Source organism: Morus notabilis, unplaced genomic scaffold (assembly GCF_000414095.1).
Source record: "Morus notabilis unplaced genomic scaffold, ASM41409v2 Scaffold813, whole genome shotgun sequence".
Taxonomy (NCBI): Eukaryota; Viridiplantae; Streptophyta; class Magnoliopsida; order Rosales; family Moraceae; genus Morus; species Morus notabilis.
In genome coordinates, this window is record NW_010363924.1 from 142,322 (window position 1) to 153,487 (window position 11,166).

At 32.8% G+C, this 11,166-nt stretch overlaps 1 protein-coding gene across 2 annotated transcripts; it reads right to left on the reverse strand.

Annotated features, from left to right (window-relative positions):
- Window positions 1-1,517: 1,517 nt before the first annotated feature.
- Window positions 1,518-5,058, reverse strand: LOC21394505 (transcription factor RF2b). 2 transcript variants are annotated; one of them, XR_002902825.1, is made up of 5 exons: window positions 4,471-5,058; window positions 3,402-3,534; window positions 2,931-3,015; window positions 2,074-2,534; window positions 1,518-1,628 (listed from the first exon to the last, which is right to left on the reverse strand). XR_002902825.1 is itself a non-coding variant. In XM_010105343.2 (4 exons), the coding sequence occupies exons 1-4, from the start codon at window positions 4,950-4,952 to the stop codon at window positions 2,152-2,154; spliced, it is 1,083 nt and encodes a 360-aa protein (XP_010103645.1). In that variant the 5' UTR covers window positions 4,953-5,058; the 3' UTR covers window positions 1,778-2,151. The 2 variants fall into 2 exon arrangements, 1 of the variants encoding a protein (XP_010103645.1); XM_010105343.2 differs by lacking the exon at window positions 1,518-1,628 and having other exon boundaries at window positions 1,778-2,534.
- Window positions 5,059-11,166: the final 6,108 nt, after the last annotated feature.

Below are 11,166 nucleotides of genomic sequence, written 5' to 3' on the forward strand. Positions count from 1 at the left end.
CTGCTCATTTAATTTTATGTTTCGATTTGGCATTACAAGAATGAGAATTCCCTTTCACTGCTAAGAAAAAAATGGAGTGCACGACATTTATTTCGTGTATTTATTAGAAGAAATATATATATATATATATATTTCCAATTGGTATATATCAACTAGCAACAAATTTTGTGATCCTAAGGTTTCATCAAACCTTTTCTCAAGGGATCTGATCTAAATTTAGATCCACAAAAAGAGGGCAAGTGGATTATATCCAAATGTTGTGTATTGGGGACCAATGAAAATGTCCCTCACAAGGGCTGTCTTTTAGCCCAATTGGAGACTCAAGGACACAAGAACATGGAATAGACAAATGGTAAGACGGTCTCGAATGGTCACTTTCAATATGGTAGTTAATGGCAAGGTCACATTTTGCAACCCCCCAAACAGCCCCACATGAGGTTTGAAGGTCTATCCCAACCATGTGCATTTAAGTGGAAAACTTGGTGAAGTGGGACACACTTATAACCCCTTATAAGGTAACATATTAGCTCTGTTTGGGGCTCTTTTTTTTTTTTTTTTTTTTTCACAGAGAAAGGATATACTGAATGGAGTTACATCAGTTTTCTCGTACTCATGGTGGGAATCTGAGGACAAAAAATTATTGAATTTTTACCATTTGAAGAGCTTCTACATGTTCATTTTCGATGTGGGTTGCATAATCGAGGCAAGAGAGTGTTGTTGTGACATCCGAGTTAGTTATGTCGGCTATGAGCTATAGATTTTTTTGTTTGAGAAAATTACCAAACTTACTTTTAGAGTATGTGAGTCTGAATTTTTACCTTTTACTCTTCATTAATACCCTTTTGACTAATATAGGATGTAAAATTTCAAACTCATACACTCTTAAGGGTATTCTTATTGATTTCATCTTAGTTAAGAGAAGATCTCTTTAAGGCATGCTACATATGATCTGGGCATCATAACAAAATGGCTCAAATGTAAGGATTAAATCCCTGAAATCACGAGTCACTTGTCTAGATAGCTATCCAATTAAATTTAAATTACAGATAAGGCCAACATTTGGGATTGGCAAGCTAAAGGGTCAACCCAAATTAACGGGCAATTCGCGCTTAAAATTCAAATGAGATATAAATACACAAATAGATGGCTCCCAAGATGTAACCTTAATTACCAACTGTTTGCATTCAAGCATGGTTTGGTAATCTTTTGAAACTAACTTTGAAAATCAAATTATTATTATTATTATTAGCCGGCACCAATCCAGACTCCGAAGATCTTTAGCCAGCACCAATCCAGACTCCAGTGCAAAGTTAACTTTATTATTATTATTATTTTCCTGTTTTGCAGGTGCAAATTCTCGCTTGAGTTCGAGAAGAAGACAAAAATGAAAGGTCTACAGTAATATCCGCCAACTCTTATTTTCTTTAGAGAGTTGATTTGTTCATGGTTGGTAAACAACCATAATTACTACTTTTATCCATCTTCTGTTCAAGTGTATGAAAGTTTACGTACTTTATCTTGCCTCATGGATCACGCAGATGTTAATAATAATAACTGGGTCAACTCAAAATTGGCGCAAAGTCGTAGAGGACCATCCAATGAAGAAGATCGTGTCCACCTATATCACTCTGTTAGATCCCACAAAAACCGAGTAAGGTTTAAAGGCCACACTGTTCTAACCGTAGTGAAAGCTACAATTCAAAATTTTTCTTTGCTATGGTGATGTGAATAACAGAATAAACTATAAACGAGATAAATATGTTCATACGTGTATATGTGTGTGTATGTGAGAGAGTTCACTCAGTAGACCAAAAACATAACAAGAAAGAGATTTTCATAGCAAATGACACCTTAGTCACAAGTGACGAGAATATATAGCTTTTCACCTTAGTCTCTCATCACTGAGAACAACCCTCTCTTCCAACAATAGAAACCCCAAAGAAGAAAAAACAAAGAATTTGTCAATTGAAAAGAAACAATTCCATGAATAACTTAAAACCTAACAAGCTAGCCAAAATTTTAAAACCAAACAAATTGAAAGAATCAAGTTCAGATGAAACCCTAAAACTGTACCTTTGGCTGTCAATAAGGTCAGTCTATGAACAATCCAACAAATATGGCTTGGACCATGTCAGGACGAGCAACATTAGCTCAAAATCTGTTACTGCTGCCTTCGCCCGCAGAAATGGAGGGCCCTTCGGGCTTCACTAGATGAGAACCTCTGTTGCTGATATCAAGACCCTGCAGCCGGCCTATAGGATCAAGCTGCAACGTCTCTGAGGCATGAGAGTAGGCTGCAGAGAGCATAGGCTGATGCGTAGTGGATACATTATTAGACTGAAGCGGATTAAACTGTGGCATTTGAATGTTACGGGTGTCACCTCGACCAGCTTGATGCTGATTTGAAAAGAAGGAAGATTGGGATGAGTAGGGGATATGGTGCATTCCGAAATTGTAAGTATCGGTATGTGTCAACGTTTCTCCAGTGGCAATCTTGAGCCTCTCAACTTCTTTCTTCAGCGCTTCATTAAGAGCTGTAAAATTCAACAATCATAGGATAGGGTACCAGTTAGGAAGTTCCAGTTGTGTTTTCAAGGAAAGGTAGCTCATACACAAGGTAAGGAAATATACAGGGTACTTTACTGTTCAAATCAACTAATACTTAAGAAAAACACACGAATCTTAAAAAATTGATTAGAGTGCTTGACTGCTTGGTTAACGACAACATAAAACAATAAAAAATTAATACTAATTTGAATTTCTTAACAAAGCAAATAGAATGGTTGGAGTTTGTGCATGTTGATTGATATTCAATCCTAAAAGTGAGGATAAACTGTTTATGCCAACAAAGGAAGATAATAATGCCTAATCACTTGCAATAAAATCTGGAATGTATTTCAAGAAAAGATACTAAAAGAAATAATACATACCATCACGCAAATGAGCTTGCTGCTCCATAGCTTGTAATCGAAGTGTAAGCTCTGTGTTTTCACTACTAAGACCAGTTGTATCTCTCTAGAAAACAGAACAGACAAAAACAAATAAACATATCAGGTAACAGTGCAATAGTCTATGGAAAGGTCCGTGATCAGAATGAAAAAGAACACACGCACGCACGCACACAAAAAGTCAAAACTGATCAAGGAACAATAAAGAACAACAAAAGGTTAAAAAAAAACTAACTGAAAATAGTAGATTAATGGAGACTACAACATAAATGTACTAAAACTTGTGCTAGCATAATGGCAATATTTAGGATATTAGAATAATATTAGTGTGCCACCGAGTGCGTCAAACAGAATACAGCAACCATATCTAACTAAGAGGTTAATCACATATTTTTTATAACAGCGTAACTTGTATGTATATGAAGTAAGCCAGAAGAGTATTTTTGCAAGAACCTGGAAAAGAGTTAGTTGTGCAGAAAGAGTAGTGGCTTCTGTTTGAAGCGTTTGAACTTTTCTCTCAAGTTCTGTAATGTAACGAGCCTTCCTCTCTTTAGAACGAGCAGCAGACTGCCTATTTGCCAAAATCCTGAACAAACATGGAAATGACTGCTCTGTGAAACTTCCCACCAAAAAACCCTCAATTGTGAAAGCAAACAAAGTAAATTCCAATGTTACAAAAAACTAAACTAACTTTCTTTCATCAAGTCTTCCTCGAGGAAAACGAAAAAGAGGGACACAAAATTAAGAAGTTCAATGAGGCAATAAACGAAAGTTTACATTGACATATCAGAACAAAAACTAGATGGATAAAAAAAATATATGTTCAATAACTAAATGGACACCAAGCAAACAAGAAATGGCGTATATCATTGTTCCATGAGTCAACTAGATCCCGGTGTGTCATATCAGTGGCATATTTAAAACGTGCAATGTGTTTGACTGTACTAAGACCAAGAATGGCATATAAGATGAGCAATAATACATAACAGATAAGGAAGGCAAGCCTTCGACATAATCATCAGATTATGTTATACCAACGCAATTGGATAGCTTTGAAAATGCACCAACTTATTCAGAGTACTAATACAATATCAACATAGATTGGTTAGATCAAACAATTCAATCAGAAAGTTTCTTAGGAGAAAAAAAAAATCAACGTAAAAAATTGTCCCCTATCAATCTATCACCAAGTACTAATGCGAGATCTGTAACAAGATCATGAAAGGGAAATTTAGACAATATATGGTACTAAATTTATAAAAGGCAACAAGCATTGAAAAAAGCCATAAGGAAATGCAGGTCGCCATACATTAAAAAACTAGTTCTAGAGAAGGAAATGCAACTCCGAGAATTCAAACAAACAAAAATTTCTTCCTTCTCTTGAAGTTCAGTAATGAAGTACCAATTCTACAGGACTATAACCAAATAAGCATTTTCTAAATCTATAAATCTACGATGCAAATCAACAACAGTACAGAATTGCAGAAGACATACACGAGCTATAATTTACATACATCCATACCTCTTAGCTCGCTTGGGATCAAGGGTCCACAATTCGGCAAGCTTATCAGGAGCCATGGCTTTCTTAGCCTCAATCGTCTCCAAATTCGAACAGTCCACCGAATTGCTATGCCGGTGCCTCGGCCTCGCATTCTTCTCTTCCCCTCCGCCGGCATTGTCCGGTTTCGGCGCGGCGGCGGGCCCGTCGTTGAGCTTGGATCCGAACTTCTCAATGTCCATGTAGGTGGAGAACAGGTCGTCCTCCGATCCGAGCTCTTCGAAGCTTCCAGAAGGGCCGTCGAAGGGATCGGATAGCAGATCGAGGTCGTCAGGAAGCCGGAATTGGACCTCCGATTGGGCCCTCCGGTGGTAGGATCCGCGGGCCGGTAAGCCCGGGCTTGGGCGGTGAAACGACGTCGTCATGGCGTGGGGAAAGCGAGAGGCCTGGTTCTCGGAGTTTGGGTTCGGACCAGGATCCGGTTTCGACGGATCTCGCATCTCCATTGTCTGTCTGATCTCGAGCTTCTTTTTTTTTTTGGGCTGTACTATTTCCGGTCTTCTCCTCTATCGCTCCTCCGTACTTGTCTCCAGCCTCAAATTCTTTCTTTTGTCGGGGTCGCGTTTCGTCAACGCCACAAGAAACGATGCCGTTTTTTATTTAAATACTCTAAAGGGTAATCTTAACCCATTGCAGAATTCTTACTTTGTATTCTTGATTTATAAATTTTTTAATTAAATAATAAGATTAACAAAAAATATTTATCAAGAATAAAACGTAAAAGTCTAAATTTATACACTTTTAAAATAAATTTTTCAATTTTTGTATATCCCTAAATGTTAATTAATGCCTTTAGATTTGCAATCTCTTTCTCTTTTTTTAAAGATTCGTGGTGACTTATTCGGGAAATCGAATTCTAAAAAACAAGAAAAGAAATAAAAATGATAAACGACACTCGAGAAATTTTTTTTGAGGAGGTTTATTTAATTATTTTTTATAAATTTTTTTCTTTAGTATTTTCACCCTTTTTTTTAATCAATTTCATTTGTGTGTCTATTTTTTTTTATTTATAATATGACTTGAAATTTTGTCCCATTTGCACATTTTCGTTGCAAACATAACGGAAGTTTGGTGAGATACGGTCTAAAAAATTCACGAAGATCAATCTTGTCTAAAAAATTAACCGAGCACGTGAAAATATGCAAAATGAACTAAATTTTGAAAGTTTTAAACAATTAAGGCTCTGTTCATTTCACTGATTCAAATTTAAAATTTGAGTTGTATTACAGTAAAAAACTCTCATAAATAATCATATTTAACTTTTCTACTACAGTAAAAAAATTTTACATAAAATCACATTTTAATTTAAATTAAAAATTTAAATTAACAAACTAAACTGTTCTTAAAACATTTCTTTTGAGCGGATATGTTTATCTATTTTCTTGTCGTTTCCTATCGCTCTGTGGCATCGGGAGAGGACATATAGAAAGCAATCAGACTATCATGGAAATCAGAGAGTGAATAATAACAGAGTTCAAGCAAAAAGAATAATAACAGAGTTCACCAAGAGAGTAAATGAGAACTTGTTTTATTTATAGAAAATGTGTCCAATCTAAAAAGTACCTTAAGTTGATACACGTCACCAGTTTGTTTTAGTATAAAAATATTCCAAATAATTTTTAGAGCATCTCAATTACAAAGCTATAATTAATGTATCAATTATATATTTAATATTTAAGTGTAAAAAGCACACTCTAATATAATGTTATTTATTATGCTGAATTTTTCATATACTATATACATTGTGACAAATTTCTCACCAAATATAATATATGAAAAATTTAACATTTGATTACGATGGGTTGAAATATTTACTTTTTTTCATATAATTAATGCAACTTTTGAGTTTTCTAATTATTTTAAAAATAAAAGCTTACTTTTACGACTTCTAAAACTTAATAATTATAGAAAAAAATAGATTTAGTATTTTAAATAATATTATGTATTGGAGTAAAGATAAAAATAACATACCATATCATAATTTTTTATTCTAAATATATAATTAATATTAATATTTATATTAGAGGTGGTCTTATCAGTATTAATTAAGGAAATTCCCTCATTTTCTTTATAGGACATCAACACTTATTTTAAATGAATATCTCGAGATTCGACTTTAGGCTCATTACTCTATTCTCGAGAGAGATCCATTATCATTTTCGATCTACTCATCAAAGAAATTAAGGCCCCGTTCATTTCGCTGATTCGAATTTAGAATTTGAGTTTTATTACAGTAAAAAACTCTCATAAACAATCACATTTAATTTTTTTACTATAATAAAAAGTTTTCACATAAAATCACATCTCAACTCGAATTAAAAACTCGAATCAGCGAACTAAACGGGCCCAGAAACAGTCACATCTAACTTTTTTACTACAGTAAAAAACTCTCATAAACAATCACATTTAATTTTTTTACTATAATAAAAAGTTTTCACATAAAATCACATCTCAACTCGAATTAAAAACTCGAATCAGCGAACTAAACGGGCCCAGAAACAGTCACATCTAACTTTTTTACTACAGTAAAAAACTCTCACATAACGTCACATCTCAACTCAAATTAACGAACTAAACGGGCTCTAAGTACCTTTTTCAAAATTCTTGAAACTCAATCTCAATATGTCACGAACATTGGAGTTATTTTGTGGTTTTATGTCTGGTCTTGAGGTCTTAATTTCCTATAACATTAAAGGAAAACGCATCACACTCAATTTTCTTTGAAAAGATTCTGATGTCTCTTAGTAAGTGAGCTCTGCCACCACAATAAGTTGACAAGCTTGATTCATTATGAGAACTTCCAAACTCGGCAATGTTAATAAAAGTTTTCATTTATTTCATGCGTTTAAATTCATAATTTTGATTTTATTATAATATTTTATTCTCATAAAAAATTTAAATTTCAAATGTCAAAGTTAAGAACCACTAAGTTAAACGTATGAATTAAACAGGCCCTTAGATATTCAAGATTTATTCTTTTCACAGCTCAAATTCTTTTGTTATGCTATAGTGTTTTCTCTCATAAAAATTCAATTGTAATTTTTTTATTAGTGTTTTTTTCACATAAAAAAATTTGAGTTGTAATTTTGATTATGAAAAGAACGACAGCCCAAATTTGTTGAAATAAACTCCTCTCTTTATATAGACAATTCTAATGTAGTCTTAAGGCCCGTTTAGTTCGTTGATTCGAGTTGAGATGTTACTTTATATTAGAGTTTTTTACTGTAGTAAAAAAGTTAAATATGACTATTTTTAGAGCTTTTTACTACAATAAAATTTAAATTTTAAATTTAAATCGGTAAAATTAACCGCTGAAATTTTTAAGATGTCAAAAAGAATCTTAGGCCCCGTTCATTTCGCTAATTTAAGTTTAGAATTCGAGTTTTACTATAGTAAAAAACTCTCACAAACGGTCACATTTAACTTTTTTACTATAGTAAAAAATTTTCACATAAAATCACATTTCAACTCAAATTAAAAATTTGAATCAACAAACTAAACGGGCCTCAGTCCAATAACCAAAATTGATTCGAATGTAGTCAATTATAGAAGTTCTGGGGAAAAAAAAATCCAAACTCTAGAAGGCCGAGCTTGAGTCAGCCTTAAATCCCAGTTTCCAAGTGTGGGCTTCAATCCCAAGATGATGAAGAAGAAAGCATTTGATTCAGACAACACGAGTCAGTCATGGGCTCGAGTCAAGGTTCTGTATTTTTTGTCGTCGTTTTAACCATACCTTGTTTTCTTCGCAAGAGACAAAAAGACCATGGGACCGATGAACTTGTACCAAGTTATCAGTTAATTTACTTGCTAGCAAAAAATAGTTTTCAGTTATCAGTTATCACCACGGTAACATACTTCTTACTTTTGAGGGCCCCATTCTGGTGATAATTGGAATATTTATATTAAAACACGTGTACTGCCTACTCGTTGGCTGAAAAAATCTGTCCAAACCACGGAATTTATTCACAAATCACAAGCAATTAACAGAAGTGTACCACATGATAGGACTCGCATATATCTCTATTAGGATCATGAATGATCTTGTCCTTGTCAGAAGAAAACGACACAGATCTCTCTCCCCCTCTCTTTCTTTTTTTTTTTTTTTTTTTTTTTTTTTTTTTTTTAGCTTGAAGACACAGATATCTCTTACAAGCCCCTTGTCAATGTTCTAGTAAGTTATAAGTAGCTTAAACAAGAGAAAAAAAGAAATAAAAAAAATACTGTTTTATACCATAAGATAACTTGTTTTTACTTGTCAGCGGTGCATTAAATTATGTCAATTATATACATAATATACATAATATATGATTAGCAATATATATATATATAATATATATTTTTCTGTGTGAACGTTTAGATATATATTACTAAAGTATTTCTATCATAGAAAGGATTTTCAAATAAAAAGTATTTCTATCATAGAGCAAATTTGTTTAAATACTAGATAGACTTTCAACGGTTAAATATGATTATGAACATTAAAATGGAATGACAATTCATAAAATTTAGAAAATTGTATTATGGTTTAAACAAATCTTAGAAATCTCCAATAAAAATAAAGCAAAATTTGATTTTCGTTTTAGTTTTTTATTTTTTACGACCATTGGTTTCAAATATTTGTTCTGTCAAAAATAACATATACGGATGATCCTCTTAAATATTTTTATTTTTGTCTTTAAATAAAGATTTAATCCTCCTTAAAAAAGGATGCTATATGCAACATAAAGAAGGACGAGAATCGCAAAAGGTTCAACATAAATACTTGCTACCGAAAAAAAAAAGCATAAAACAATTCATATGCTTACTTCACATTAAAAAAAAATACGGAAAAGAAACAAAGATGAAATGTCATCTTCTTTTTTTTTTTTTTTTTTTTTTTCTAATCAATGTCATCTTTTCTATCAATGTCATCTTTTCTTTTGGAGACCAACTCTCAAGTAGAAGTGAAATTTTCATTGATAGGTGGGCACAAGAAAATAATGATATAGTGATTGCTAGAAAGCCATATTTTCTGTGGCTGATAATAGTATATTGCTACGTATAGGGTCTTAGGTGTAGGGACGTGTCATCTCTGCTGACAAGACAAAGAGGAGCCTCATTTTCTTTCATTTATTGTGTAACCGGTAACTACCGGACACCCGGCACTAAACTGCCACTGTGGGTTCCTCTCGTTTTGAAACCTTATTAGTAGCATTGAGCTTGATTTTTTGTTAAGTTTGATCGAAGAATTTAGGACCTGTTTACTTTATTGATTTGAGTTTGTAATTTGAATTGAAATATAATTTTATATGAGAATTTTTTATTATAATAAAAAAATTAGATGTAATTGTTTCTAAAAATTTTTTACTGTAATAAAACTCGAATTCTAAACTCGAATCGGCGTAATAAACGAACCCTTAATTTGTGAAGCACGTGGAGGAAAACTTACAGCTTCGGCGCCCACATAAATTATTATGTCAATTAATAAAAAGTGAACTTCATCCGTAGAATTTTGGGTGTAAGACCCTCCCGCCTTGTATTAGTCATTTTTAAAGTCAATGGTGACTCTTTAAGAGTATTCTTTTAACAACTCAAATTACAATTTAAAATTTGTTTAGCGTGAGAGAATAAAAAAAAAGAAAAAAATTAAAGTTAAATTTTTGTAAAAAAAATAATATAATAAAAAAATTGAAGTTGTGTAAAGAAGAAGAATGGATTATTCTCTTCTATTAATATGGTGGAAAATATAAGCTTTGAGTTCTCACAGCATCTATATTTCCAATCTCTCAATATTCTAATAAAACCAACGAGTAAATTGATACTTATTTTTATGGTAACCTCAATAAATCAATAAATTTATAGCTGTCCCACTTTTGGATATGCTAACTGAACCGACAAATTAAAAAGAAAAATGATCAATTTTAGAATTGTTCCCCTTCTACCTTCTCTACCAAATTGCATTAGAAATTTTGTTTAAGTAACCCAATCATGTTAGGAATTCTAATTCAAAAGTTATACCCCAAACTCCAAAGTTGGGTTTGGTTCGCTGCTTCTTGTCTTGTTTTTCTACAATTAGAGGTGTTGATATAATAGGAGAGGAAGTTAAGTTAGGAAAGTTGGTGGAGAACATTAACATTAACATGTGTCGAAGCTTGAATGGTGTCAGTCCAGTCCAGGTACAAAGCGGACAAGTGTTAGAGGGCCCAGTCGGCTTACGTACAAAAGCTACATAGCAATCAAACTAGAATAGACATATGTGGTCCTATGACGGTTTGTTCTTTGGGGGGGAGGGGCCAGCCGCCTCAGCCACACCCACACGTCTTTTCTTCACACGCCACACAGAGCTAACCAAACTCATAAATACTATCAACTTAACAAGATAAACATGTTTGAGATGACATTAAAAAAGAACGAACAATTATGATCTACTTTTCTTCTGGAGATTTTTACGAAAATAAACTATCAATAAGTTGCTCTTTCACCATCAAATGAGTACTAAATATACATTTTTTTAATGTGATTTAACGTGATTTAACAATAAAAAATGTTTAACCTTATAAAATAAAGACTTTTTAAGTTGCTCTTTCACCATCAAATGAGTACTAAATATACATTTTTTTAATGTGATTTAACGTGATTTAACAATAAAAAATGTTTAACCTTATAAAATAAAGACTTTTT

Bases quoted from the DNA above. Each gene is read 5' to 3' on its own strand.
- LOC21394505 (XM_010105343.2), bottom strand. From the start codon at position 4,952: ATGGAGATGCGAGATCCGTCGAAACCGGATCCTGGTCCGAACCCAAAC. The intron at 3,016-3,401 runs GTTCTTGCAAAA...TCTGTTTTCTAG, and splicing joins CACAACTAACTCTTTTCCAG to AGAGATACAACTGGTCTTAG. The intron at 2,535-2,930 runs GTATGTATTATT...TGAATTTTACAG, and splicing joins GCAAGCTCATTTGCGTGATG to CTCTTAATGAAGCGCTGAAG.